The sequence below is a fragment of the Tribolium madens genome, unplaced genomic scaffold (genome assembly GCF_015345945.1).
Source record: "Tribolium madens isolate multiple individuals breed KSU strain unplaced genomic scaffold, Tmad_KSU_1.1 Scaffold_3;HRSCAF=73;Tcas5.2_LG2, whole genome shotgun sequence".
NCBI lineage: Eukaryota > Metazoa > Arthropoda > Insecta > Coleoptera > Tenebrionidae > Tribolium > Tribolium madens.
In genome coordinates this window covers 9937047-9951525 of record NW_025401006.1, presented here as the reverse complement: position 1 = coordinate 9951525, position 14479 = coordinate 9937047, and the positions used below count along the sequence as shown (strand labels likewise).

General features: G+C 31.0%; 1 protein-coding gene across 5 annotated transcripts in view; it reads left to right on the top strand.

The window, feature by feature from the left end:
• The first annotated feature begins 3632 nt into the window (after window positions 1-3632).
• The window catches only part of LOC123006933 (protein held out wings), a 33242-nt gene continuing 22395 nt past the window's right edge, over window positions 3633-14479 (top strand). For 3 of the 5 annotated variants that reach the window (XM_044401876.1, XM_044401874.1, XM_044401873.1), the window contains exon 1: window positions 3633-3898. In XM_044401876.1, coding sequence (XP_044257811.1) covers window positions 3772-3898 — 127 coding nt within the window. In that variant the 5' untranslated portion in view covers window positions 3633-3771. The remainder of the gene's footprint in view (window positions 3899-14479) is intronic. The other 2 variants (XM_044401872.1, XM_044401875.1) reach the window with 1 other exon arrangement.

Sequence of the window (14479 nt, the reverse complement as noted above, 5' to 3'; positions counted from 1 at the left end):
TATAATATAATATAATATAATATAATATAATATAATTATAATATAATATAATAAGGATGACCCGGAAGACTTGATGGACCCCCGTGACACCCTCTAATAAATTGTTGGACCCAATACATTTAATTCAAATTTTATTTTATCCAAATCATCTTTATTAAATCATTTATTTATTAATATTGTACTGAACAAGACTGCAATTCGGTTTTCAATGTTTATAAACTCTCTAATGAAGTTTTGCACCCAATAAATTCAATTTACTGTCAGTTTTTTCAAATCACAAAGCAAATTTTTTTAAATGATGTTTTTTGTAAGCCTTATAACTCGCTTACGGTTAATCCTACAACAAAAATACCAAGGACTGTTTTTGTAGGAAATTTTGTAAGCTTTAAGTATAAAGAAAGCGTTTAAAAAATTTGTAACTCTCTAGGATTTTTTTCCACCGATCGCTCTATTTTTGTCTAATTTCACTGGACTATTAGGTATTAATCAATTTACAAATTTCTTTGTTAATAGCAAAATATAGGTATATTTTAGAAATGAAAATGAAACTGAGTCATAAAATTTCTGAAAAGAGCTCAAAAAGGAAGTAGTGGCAGAATGTTCTTAGTGAAAGATTTGTCACTTATTTAGTGTGAATATGTGAATAATTGAGTACATTGTTTACAAAGTTTTACGACAAATGAAGGTCAAAAATTATGAGTATTTTATAAATTATTATTTCAGTCCAGTTTTCTTCACAGTATCATACCAACTATGTTTTACATAGTGTAGGTACAACAAAATAAGTATTCGCAAAACTTCAAATTTTCTTTTGGCATTGTAAAGACACTAATCCAGTCTGGTTTATGCCAGATGAGGTAGAGGGAATATCTACACAATTTTTGTCTTAATTTTTTACTGTGAAACGAGCATATGTTTACTTGAATACCTCCATAAATTAGATCAGATTATTTTACAAATAAAGTCTGTTTTTTTTAATGGAAATACCAAACAGTTTTAACGTTGGCACGACAAGTAAATTTATTCATAGTAATTTTAATAAAGAAACACCAAAAAAGGAACAAATTCGGTACCGCCAACAGTTTTTAGAAATTTGGAAACGAATATTTTGCAAGCAGGAAGTCAGAAAAAGGGCCTGTTAAAATGTAGACATTCTTAATTTTTAGCAAAAAATTGACAAAAATACAAAACAAACATGAATGAGAAAGAACCTCGGAAAGAATGTAGTTAAATTAGTGTCTTGTGCATCGTTTTTGAGAAACGAGATGAAAAAGTAACAATTTTGAAACTAAAGCTGAAGAAGAAGTTATAAAATGCATCAACTTTGAGCTCATTTCATAAATTACACAAAATTTATTGCCATAATAGCTTCTTGTATCTTTTGCTAAAACTTTTTTTCTGTGCATATACTTATACATCCGTTTTCTTCAAAGTTTTTGTAGCAAGATCCTTATTTTTGTCCACAACATTGTACTTACTTACAGTGTGGCTCTATCAAAATTAGTAGCACTGCATTCTGTCTTTAGACCTTAGGTACAGATGTCTGTCCTCAGGTATTCAATTATAGCACTTTCAAAGAGCAAACAGGCACACAAGATTCATAAAAGTCAAAATTTTGACAACATCTCAATTGGAAAACATAACCATGTTTTTTAACAAAATTTCTAGGGTCAAAAACAAAGAGCAAACAAAATTTGTGGCTATAGAGACAAGTTGCTACCAATTTTTTCACCAAAATTTTGACTTGGTAATTTCCATTTAAAGAAATAGCAGACTATATGATAAATAGCAAAGTTAACTTAGATAGTTTTATGGATTTCACTTATATTTCACATATTGACTAAAATTCTATGAATTAGAATTTATATGGCAAAAGTTAATAACGCTGCAATAAAATGTAAATTAAGGGTCGTACCTACTTAAACCTACGCAGGGCCGTACCCAAGTGGGGCATTAGGGGGTTCAAACCCCCTCCTCCCGAAATGCTGAGCACTTTGTTGTATAGTGTTATAAGTGTAAAAAATTTAGTTTTTTTTGTTTTGTTATTTTAGTGAGTTAATTTTAAATTTTTGTGAATTAATTTTTCATGTGTTAATTCATCGCCGTCTCCATAGAAATAATCCTTTTCTCGCCTGGGCATTTTTTGAGTTCAAGTGATTCCCGTTGGCGCTTTAATCTGGGGAAATTTTTTTGACAAATCCAGTTTTTTAGCTTAAAGGGTTCAATCTCATAATATCAATTCTCCCTGGCGTATCTAGTTTTGTTGTATCCTTCCTTCCCAGCATTTATTAATTGCGTTATTTTTCGTTAATAATTAAAAATTATTCAGTTTTTCCTTAGTAACCCCCGTAACTAAGAAAAAATCGGAATCACTGCTCCGATGCATTTTTTACGAAATGCCCAGGCGGGATATTGATACATTTGATTAAGGAGGCGGTGGTTAATTACAGTGTTTTATTTTTATTGTTAGGTACAAATTTAAATAGTTGATAGAATATTTAATTTTAAGACAAATTTTTTTCGAAAAATTCTATGAAAGGGAGCTACACTCCCTAAAAAGGTACGTTTTTTAAAGGGTTTTTCCTAATATTTCAGAATAGACAAAATTACAAAATTTGGTACCTTTATATGTACACCTAAACAAATGTCAAATAACAAAATTTTTAATCAGGGGCGTCTTAAAAGGTAAAACAAATTTAATTTTTAATTTTTATGCTGTTTATGGTCTGTAACATAAATTTTTATACCGATTTTTACCGTAAATCCGTAAATTGTATCGGAAAAACATAAAAGACCTTTTTTATGAAAAACTATGAAATTTTGTTACTGAAAGTGGCAAGAAATCACAGGCATAATAGTAAGAGTAAATTCTTACACTAATCCCATCTAGTTTAAGAAGCCCCTAATTAAAAATTTCAACATTTTATTTTTGTATTTGTTTAGGTGTATGAAAGTTATCATCTGTACCAAATTTTGAAATTTTTTTCTAAAATGATTTCGGAAATATTGGAAAAAACCCTATTAAAAAACGCACTCCTTGCGTAGCATTTTTCGATATATGTTCATAGAAAATGTTTGCTTTAAAAATGAATATTCTATCTCCTGTTTAAATTTGTAACAATAAAAAGTATTAAAAATTTGTTTTATTTTTTGTTACTTTTGTGAGTTAATTTGTATTTTTTATGTTTAATTAGGATCTCTTATTTCAATTTAAAATAAAAACGTGTACTTAGAGATTTTTGCTTTTTAATCCTGATTACGGCCCTGAACCTACGATTTAGCAAGAACTAAGAAATATTTTAACCACGAGTTGGAATATGATAAAATTCCAACGTGTTTACAAAAACTTGAGAAATCAATAAATTTTTAAATCAAAAAGCATTCTAAATTCTAATTGTTGATAAATATTCGTCAAATTTCTTATCACTTGTCTCATTATCGCTGAAATTCCGTTCCTCGTAAGGTATGCGTAACAGCCAGTGGTGGCGCCTTCGCATCCAAACCCCCAAAGAGATTAAATTAAATCCGAAAAACTTCGGCGCCCCTTATAAGGCCAATTCAAAGTGCGCAGAGACGACTTTCCCAATACGCAGCCGCAAGTCAGTGATGGACTCCCGTTCAACTTTAATACCTCCTACCACCTAGTTGCTCTTTCTGCTTCACTCAGTTATATTTTGTAGTGCGTCGAGAAAGTTCGTGTTAAAAACTCCATGAAATCACCCCAGTAAACAAAAGTTAGCAAAGAACGTGTGGGACATTTTGTTATACAAAATGTGTGATACAACGAATGCCTCGACGCAGAGCATAGCGGACTATTTAGCACAGTTACTCAAAGATAGGAAACAACTAGCAGCCTTTCCCAATGTGTTTATTCACGTCGAGCGTCTCTTGGACGAAGGTGAGTGCTCCACTTGCCCCCCGGGCGAATTTTCGCCCCCTGCAACGACCCTCTGCCAGTGGCGTGCCGAATTTTCGCGTTTTTTCCCCTAAATCGCCGATATCGCAAACATGTGATAGGTCATGACGTATTGTTGACCTAGACGCGCCGCTTCTGATCGTTCAACCCAGAGACTCGTTCTCCGGTGTGGAAAAACACGCGAAAATTTTCGAAATTTCACACAATTGTGCTGTCTTGGACAACATTTATGAACGGCAGGCGTGGCTTTATTACGCTCGCCGCCTCGGTATGTAGGTAACTCGGAGAACTCGATCGCCACGCCGGAGACCGGCTCAGTAAATTCATTTGTCCTGAGACAAAGCAGCGACTACTCTGATAAGTCATTTGCCAATTACCGACGATGATGTCAATATTAGAGTTTTTTATAACACGTGTGGGCGTACTGGACGTTTTTCCACTTCACTTACTCATTATTTTATGGTACCCTTCCATGGGCGCAACAGGTTGATGGATACCTGCGCTCAGTCGTCATTTGTTATGCACCCCTTGTACGATTTCATTGGTTAATAGTGTGTCAGATGGAGATAAGATTTCGAACTTTTTCAGATAATTTTGATTGGGTATCGGAATTTGTCCTATTGTGACTGGTTGATTGCTTTTTCAAATTAAAATCCGGTTAGCCGGAGTCATAGTCTGACCGGAATAAATATCAAATGTTTATTTGAATAAATTTTTAAGCGCTACTGACGAAATGTTTCAAGTTCGGAGTGATTTTATTGCAAATGTCATTTAAAACGTCACGATGGGAGATAATGTTGACACACAACATGCTATTGATCACGTTTTAAAGAATCAGATTTTATTTATGCTTATCGAGATGTTGAATCACTTCAAATAGCACACATTTTCTTTGCCTCCTTTTGATCTCAGTGTGCTACGACATGATGATATTCTTTATCGTATTTAAACGATCAAAGTTGATCTTGTAATACAATCATCTGTGCTAAAATAATCATGAAAATATGTGATAAGTTTTCCTGTGCTTCCTTCTTGTTTAAAGGTGAATGACATTTTATCGGCTGAGAGTAAAAATGAGACGATTTTGGAAAGTCTGGCTAAGTAACAACTTGGCTATTTGCCTTGCAGTTAAATGCATTTGAAATTTTTTCGGTGATTTATTGGAAAAAAAGTCCGACGAAATATTTTGAATTCTTTTCAACACGAAACGTAATTTGTCTGAATGTTACAGTTATAAGAGTTGTGATGAAATAAAAAATACAAAAATAAAAAGTTTTTACAGTTGTAATAGCAAGATAACAATGTTGTGTTAATAAATTATTATTCTTAATGTTTGATTACATTTTTTTAAATAATTACTTACTTAGTGTTTATTTTTACTTATAGGTTCCTGTGACATCATTTATAAAATGTCATAATGTTAAATATGTGACTACAGACTACACACCTAGCTTACCTTTGTTTGTGATAAAAAAATTATTCATTTGATGAATTTATTTTTAATTATTTGAATAAATACATAATTATGAAGATAATTTAAAAAATATACATATTTATCTCTGGTTTTAGCTAATCAAACCTACATACATATAGTCCATTTTCCAAAAACGGGTGTTGTAAAAGAAAAAAAAAGTGAAATTATATACAATATTTTAAATTTTTTAACTACAATTATGTCAAAATGCTGGAGGCTGGAACTTACCTACAATCTTTTCATTATTGTGGAACTGGTCAGAATCCACTTCTGTAGTCAGTTCCAAAATTGTTAAAATAAATATTTTCGTTTCATCACATTGTAAAATGTAGTAGATAACGATCTTGGCAAAAAAATCTGGCATATACTTTTTCAGAGTAGCAACATGTTGAAAAAAGGGTGGAAGTAATTTCCATAAAATGTTCCAAAAGTTGTCTATAAATATCCAGGCTTTGCGAAAGTCGCCGATATTTATAAACTATTTAAAGCAAATAATCACGAAAAAATGCCAAAAATTAAATTAGCTTCGATACAATGTGTTAATTCAAAAATATCTTGTTTTTGTCAGATAACATTGTTGTTTTCAATCATGCAGAAGCTAAAATGAGTACATGTTGCTATCGACAACCAGTTTTTGTATTTCTTGTGTTTGTTAGCTGCACCATCAGGTAATAAAACTGCAAACTTGCCAATACAAGTCATCGTAAAATTTTAATTTCATCGATAAACTTCTCGAGGGGAATAATTTAATACGAAGGGATTATTTTGGTTTAGTTTGGAGATGTTTTATCTCACTGGAGCCTAGTTTCAAGTAGACATCTTTAATCGTTTTAATTACATAAACTTCTGTCGTGGATGTTACATAAATCATAAGAGGATTTAAAAATAAAATTTAGACCCGATCCGAGTAATTAGGGAGTTGGCAGTGTGTTATGAATATTTTTGAAATTTTGTTACCCAACAAAAATGATAAAACTCAAGAAAACTCAGTGCTTGTATAAATTGCCTGCGGTATTTACAATTTACATTCCTAAATAAACGTCAATTTATTATAAACACCTGTTGCACTTTTCTCTGAATTTATCTGCAGAATTGCGTTATTTTCTTAAAATCGAAAATTGTGCCATGTGATTCAGGTAAATTTTGTTGGATTATTTCATAATATAACTCTTTGTTCTTATTAAAAGAGTAGAACTAAATGATTCTTGCACGCACACTTTGAAATGAGGTAACGAGTAAAAATGGCTTATGCCTTGTCACCTGAATTATTACGTTAGTTGACTGTCTCACTGTGTTATGACCGCACCTATTTTGCTAATTAATAGCACACTGTTTATGCATAACGCGAGAAAATCGTGAAGACAACAATTGTTTCTAGAGGTTTCCGTGTAAAATGCGCTAGAAGCTGATTTATCATGGAATGTGTAGTGAGATTTATTCATGAAGTCAAATCGTATAATCTCGGATTGAGATACTTTCGTGATTAGTGTCAGATTTTTTTCTTTTATCCGTAATGATATTTAATGCTAGTTCTGTTATTAAGGTTTTGTGTCTATTAGATGATACGTAATTTTGAGGTGACAGTTGTATCATTATTATTATACCAAAGACGGACAGCATTGCAATAGATGAGGTCATGTTTGTTACAAATTACTAGTTGTCATTTCTACCAAGATGCAGTAACTATTTAATTTTCAAATACGACTAAGAATTAAAAAAATACAATTTCTATAGCAATAGTGTTTTTTCAACTTTTCATTATCATAATTTACCCTAAAGTAAAATTTTTACACGTTTTGCAACATTTTTGTGAAGTGTTTTAAGTTGGCAACAAATCTGTGGGGATTTTTAGCGCCATGATTGGCTAAGTTCTTAACTAACCTGAATTGTGAAATGTTGCTCGACTGTTTCAAACGCATAGTCATTTTTGAAAATTTTTATTTCTCTTGTAAATACTAATATCTGGCAATAGACTATAATTCCAATTTCCTTACAATTAGTGGAATTTAGTTTTGATAAGAGATTTGGCACTTATTTAATTTAATTTAATTTGATTGATGACGATATATCAAAATTAAATATAGACGATTTTTGAGACATCTTATTCACATTTTTGATGGTTATTAAAAGCAGTTGTAGATTGATCTCTGGCACACTTATATTTAAGCAGGAGTAAGTAGCAAATTTTCAAGAAATGTATTCTAAACAACTGAGGGTTTCTAAGGTGTAAGGTGCTTCATTGTTGCCAACTTAATTTCAGAATTACAGGCCCTTTTGATCCGAAGCTTAGTAGTATGTGTCTTGATCTTATAAAAAAGTAAGATCAAAGAAAAGTGCATAGAAATTTTAATTTGCAATAATGTAAAAGAAATATGCCCACTTATGAAAGGTCATAATTAAAAATAGACAAATTTTTAATATTTTATGCACATTCCTGGCAGTAAAAAAGCAGTTGCGAATTGACCTTTGTCACATAAAATTTTATGTTTGAGTCATTAAAATTGCTGCATTATTAGATAATCAAAGGTGCATTTAGATCGGGGGAGGTAAAATTGAGATCGCCATAAAAACGGATGATTTTAGTAATTTTATATCATTAAGCCTCACCTATTTGTGAGTCGCCTAAGAGCTAAGAAAATTATTTGTTTGCGAGAAGAAAATCAACTTTTTATTATTCTGTTCTTGGTCAATTATCATTAGGACAGTTGTGTGGATGTAAATTTATGTTACTACAAACATAAAAGGATCGTACCTTAATTGCAAAGTGCTTTTTATGAAATGGAAATGTCGTCTTACTCATTCCGTAGCACTTTGAAGAATTGCATTAAGTGAAGAGTTTTTACGAGATGTTGATGGATCAGATAATTTATAGGTTAATCTAATCGATTAAACGTATTACTTGCGGTTTAACGAGAGAATGAAGGACAGAGTAGCAATTAACAACAATAAACTATACAAAGTAATATTGTAATAAAGTTGACTCCGATCATTGGTGAATCGCTTCATTAACCCGGAAGTCCCTTTTCATTATCAACAAAAACTGGTTACACCTATTTTACATATTCTGCTCCATAAATCTTCAGAGCTTGCCATCGTCCAAAACATCCTTTTGGAACGTACTACTTGAGCGATTTTTTCATGCAAAACCAAGTTAATTCTGTAGATAGAGTCATAGATAAGTTGAAAACCGCCTCGGCTTGTTTGAAGGCACGGCCTTGGCTTCTGTAACAATTGCAGCGTGACTTTGAGGTTGTGGTACAAGGCGATTTCCTCTGCATTCCCATCGGTCAAGAGGAAGCTATGGGGTTCATAATTTCTTCTTTATGATCATTTGCGTATGTCCCGTTGGTTGGTCAGTTGGTCGCGATGACTCTACCATGGTACGAGTTCGAATTCCGAACGTCTGCCCTCGCCCGTTTTAGCCGCAGGTGCCATCGAGATTCTTTCTACTTGTTCCTTTAGTTCAAGATGCAGCGACCTTATAACGTCAAAATTGAAACGGGCAGGTTCATTAAGTCGACAGAGGTGTTCACAGAGCTCGAGGGGACATGTGGCAAAATGATGAAGAAGGAAAATAAAAATATGGTGTTTTTATTGTGGTTTTGCAGTTTTATTTATTCGTACGAGGTTTCCTGACTGTGTAGCCACCCACGTGCTGATAGGTTCGCCAAATTGTACTGAACTTGGACAAATTTTGACTTTGGACTCTTAATTGAAAAGAAGTTTGATATTTCGTGTCATACTTTTTGTGTTTTGTCTTGAAAAAAAACTTTCAACATTCAAAAATTTTGTTTTGATTTATTTTGTGAATCTTCGAACTTTGATTTATTGTTCAGAACGGCTTCAGGAACGCCATTTAACATGCAAAAATTCAATTTAATTACATAGAAAAAAATGGGTGGTCAAAATTATGCAAAATATCTAATGATGAGGTGACCTACCGTTCTGATTTAGACTAGGTTTTTATTGTTTTGTCCTGTTTTACGTTTGTGTCCTGATTTGTCCAGATTTAAGGTCCAACACACCAAAGTGTGCAGTTTTTTTTCAGATTTTTATTTGCAGGGAAATCTTTTCAAGTTAAAGTTTTCTTTTTGTCGTCATTTCAAATGTGGTCATTGTGAAAAAATTCAATTGAAAGTATAAATACTTAAAAATTGGTTATAATGACCAAATTAATTAGGCTTGAATAGATTTTTTTAATGTTTGCATAAAATGAAAGAGCTCTCAAAGCAGTTTATACAAAGAAAAATTGAAATTAACACAAAACAATTAATTTATTTTGTACTCAATGTTAAAGAGTGCTTTTATCAACTAATTTTATAAGATAAAGTAGGCTTTTATCGTCTAGTGAAATAAAGTAATTTTTATCTACTGTTTGCATTTTATCAACTAATTTCAGTAGATAAAATACTCTTTTATCGTCTTGTGAAATAAAGTAATTTGTAAACTTAACCTTTTTACTCGTAGATAAACAATTTCTTTATCCTCTTGTATAATTAATAACTATAATATGTTAATTATTAGATTAGGGTCCAAAACTTGTTTTTTGTTTTTATGTCAATATTTTGCTTCCTATACGCGCCAGAACTCGCGCCCCAGAGAAAATTTTCAAGTAAGGTAAGATACCAGGAACATGAAAAAAATGTTGACATTTATTTTTTGACATTTAATATTTTTTTACATCTATTTAAGGATACTAATGATTATTATTTTTCTAACAGAAATAAATAGAGTCAAATTGCAAACTTTAAACCCCCATAACTTCCACATTTTTATAGATAAAATTTTTTAAACATTTTTTCCATGTTCCTGATATCTTACCTTATATGGCATTTTTTTCTAGGGCACGAGTTCTGGCGCACCCTGTATGTATTCTTTTACATAGGTATATTTAAGTTTTTATACGGATACATTACTAAGATCTATATTTTTTGTGATTTGGAATAAAATTAGAATTATTTTTATTAACGTTCTGATTTTGAATTTTCTGAAGTTGGTCAGCTTACCTAATGAATACCTTGCTTTGCTTAACAAATTGTAATTTCTTTGTGAGAACTTTGATTTACATAAAAGAACCACTTAGGTGAGGCTCTTGCACCTGATTTAACACTATTGGATTTACAATTGAAGAAGATAATGGTGTAATTAACGTACATCCTGAATTAACCAGCATTAATTTAATCATAATAAGAACAAAATACGATGTAAAATGAATATATTTGCAACAGATTTTATGCTAAGAAATGGAATATTTTTTTTTTATTTCTAACATCGTAATGGATTTCTTAAAACAATAATTATGTACAGGTAGCAAAAAGACATTTTACGAGAAGCTGAAGACAAAATTGTAAATGGTATTTTAATAATTATTTAGGTAATTTATCGCATAAAAGAATCCAGATGCAATGGCATACATTTCGTAGTATATTATTTTGAAAGGAAAATTGACAAGTAGACATTTTTAGAAACATTGTTCTGAAACTAAAAGTTATTCTCTAAAAAAATTTGAACATAAAATAGCGAGAAAGACGGTGTAAATGTGTCATCGGGACTTTGAGAAACAACATAATCAGAAATACCAACTTTCGAGAGATAAATTTCTATTTAATGATGCAAAAGAATGAAAGATTATGCAAATCCAACATGCCTTCATGTACTTTAGGTCAATGAACAATTCATTTGTCAACTTGGTATGGAAACATACATGCATTAAAGACAACACTATAAATAATCCTATTACATAAGTTAGAATTAATCGAAAACTCCATTACAGTTTTAATTCAAACAATTGCTTTACCTACGCAATTTAAAAATACAATTCGGAATCAAAAATCAGCACACATGTCGATGAATCACGCATGAAAATGACTGAAAACCCGATCGTCCAATGGTCATACGACCGCTTTGCATTCAGGAACGGTGAGTTTCAGCACGTTTCTTGCATAATGATTGTGAAAAACGTCATCAGGCAATAGCAGTAGTGCAAGAAATCCACTGAAAGATTTTCAAATTGCTCGCTATGGCAACAGCGCGACTGATCCTTATGGATAAACAGACTTATTCTTAGACACTGTTGAAGAGCTATTTTCAGTTCTGGACTCACTGAAAGTATCACGTGTGTATATCCCGGTGTATGATTCGACGGTTGGTCGTAAGCATTGCACGGGGGGGTGGGACATATGCTCCGCATTTTGAAAATGGGTGAAGTGTGGGACATGCGTGTTGCGAATGGATTTTTCCTTCAGGCTGTATTGTAATTGAAGTGAAAATTGGATTAATGTAAAAATTGAATTACTGGGAATGTTACGCCAATTACGCCTGTAAAGAATAAACCTGAAGCATTCCAAAGATGATTAATTACGGAAATATGTCGGCTAAATTAAATTCTCCACAGAAACGTTATTTCCAATTTATTATAAGCAAGGTGCGACGGTTTTTTATCAAATTCCCTTTGGAGAAGAATCTCAGCGGGAGATCGTGCACTGGTGAGGGTCTTGCGTGACGCAACAGACGCCAAAATGAACATAAAAAGAATATTTAAACTCCTTAATTGACATAAACACTAAGAGTAGCCATTAAGAATTGCAAAAATTACTTTATGTTTATATGATAAATTATTTATTAGAGGTGGAGTATTTTTAAACCCATCACCCACAACTTTTGGTCATTTATCAGTCAAAAGTGTAAACAAAACATTAGATAATGCTTAATTTAAGATAATGGAGTCATCGGACAATACATATTTACATTTTACATGATGTGAAATTTGTTACAAGATAATAAAGACGTACTTTGGATAAATATTTATAAAACTGTTCTTTTTTGGTCTTCAGAATACCTTCCACGCGGCAGAAAACCAGACCATGTTGAGGCTACCTTATTGTTATTTTCGCAATTTTATGAGCAAAAATGTAACGTATTCAATGATTTGTAGATACATATGTTACAAAATAACATAATCTGCTTAGTATATTAATGTTTTATGTTTATTTCCTACCTAATTAGCATTTAACAGAGTTTACTTACTTTCGTAATAGAAGCCGACCAGAAGTCTGTTTTTCTTTTAACAAATTAATATCGAGGCTATTAAAAGTTAAATGGTCATTGCAAATAACGGACTTTGAATATAAGTAAATAATTGAACACTTGTATTCTTCGTATTTTTTTACTAACGTCACCTATTTAATATTAAAGGAAATTCATTTTTATGTTCTTTTCTAGGTAAGAAAATCTGTGGTTAATATCGCTCGTGGGGAAATCCGTAAGTTGGTAGAATAATAAATGAAACGCTAAACGGGAACTAAATTTAATAAAATGTGAAAAGTATTTTATAATTTTTAATAAAATCAAAAGTAATATTTCTTGTTGTTTGCCTGTGTGAGAAAGGTTAAAGTTTTGCTTATTTATCTTCTATAATTCTTTTTGGTTAATCTTTTATGCATAAGAAAGAATTTGTTATTACAAGTTTGTCACGAAAAATTAAAAAATTAAATCTATTTCCAAATTCTGAAAAGATGTGAAATGAGCTAAGTTTTTTTTTACATTATCAAGCTTAAAATTGCTTATTATAAATCTATATCTGCATTCTTTAGAAGGTTACCTTATAATAATTTAATTTATTAATAGGTAATTTTATAATTAGACAATTTATCATACCTATTAGTATTAATTAGGTAAAACATTTTATTTCTGTCACCAAAAAATTGGATTTCGTAACGTTGTTGTTTACCTAGTGAGTTTACTTACCAGTAAGTAAATGGCTAAATATGTATTTAGAAATTTTGGAATATTTTTCTACAGCATTTAAAATTCTTCTTCTCATAAAGTAATATTTTTAAAAATAAACTCAGAACTATAATTTCTAAATTGATTATGTAGTTTCTGCATTTATTACAATATTTACATGATTATTTAATGTGCTAACATCAGTAGGGACATAAGTACACAATTTTTTGGAAGAAAAAACTATGAGAAGAGAAAATCGATTTTTGAGTAATTCATAATTATTGAGATTACGAAAACAAGACAAAATCAGTATTTTTTGAATTAGAAATTAAACGTAACAAATCTTATTATGATTTAATTAAGTTTTAGAAATTGATACCATGGGAATTTTTATGTAATCTACCTAGACGTAAAAGAAAAAATTGAGAGCAATACAAATTTTTGTACACACTTATGTTAAAGCATTAATTTATTTTATTTATTTCTAATTTAGGTGAAGTACAATTTATGGCAGTTTAAGTGCAAGTAAGACAATATTTGAGTACTTAACATCAAGTTCAAATATTATCTTGCTATCTCGNATTTATTTTATTTATTTCAGTGTTTTAGGAATAACGAAAGCCTTTCAAAAAGACTCAAAATAGCGTTTTCAGATCATTTACAGAAGAAATTCTGCGCTCACGTAATTGTTTTTTTCAATTTATGGAAAATTTAGTGGTCTGTTTCAAGTTTTGGTTTTTAAATATGTATTAATAACAAAGCTTCATTTTTTATTGTTTGATTTCTTGCCTCAAGAGGTGGTAAGTACTATACCAAGTTTTAAATCACTGGATTCTCAATCTCAAAATAAGTGTTTTGAACAGAATTTTGTGGGAAATATGTTGAAACATTTGCATCTTTTATGCATGGATCATTTTATAGGTATGATGCCTTTGTGTTTGTAACTGCAAACACTCTTTCGCTATTTAAACAACTACTAAAACTTTAAAAATCTTTATATTTCAACAAAACTTGGGTACTAATTATAAAACTTGAGAGTACGTGCCACCAGGTACTACATGGCATATGAAAATTAGTACAATTCGACTTGGTTTTCATGATTACGTAGATTTCATAAAAATCGTATGTCGTTGTCAATCTTGAATCTCCCTGTAGTTACACAGAAAATGTAGTAGAGTAGTTTACACTATAGTTATTTCAGGCTCTAGATTTCATCTATAAGTAATATTTCGTTTTATTTAAATTGTAACATCTGTTCACGATGTTAGGGTGAAGTTAACTACCGAAACAATTATTATGCTCCATTGTTTTATTTTCAAGGAGTGGTTGTCACTTGCATAGCACGACTTCTTTTAAAATTTGTA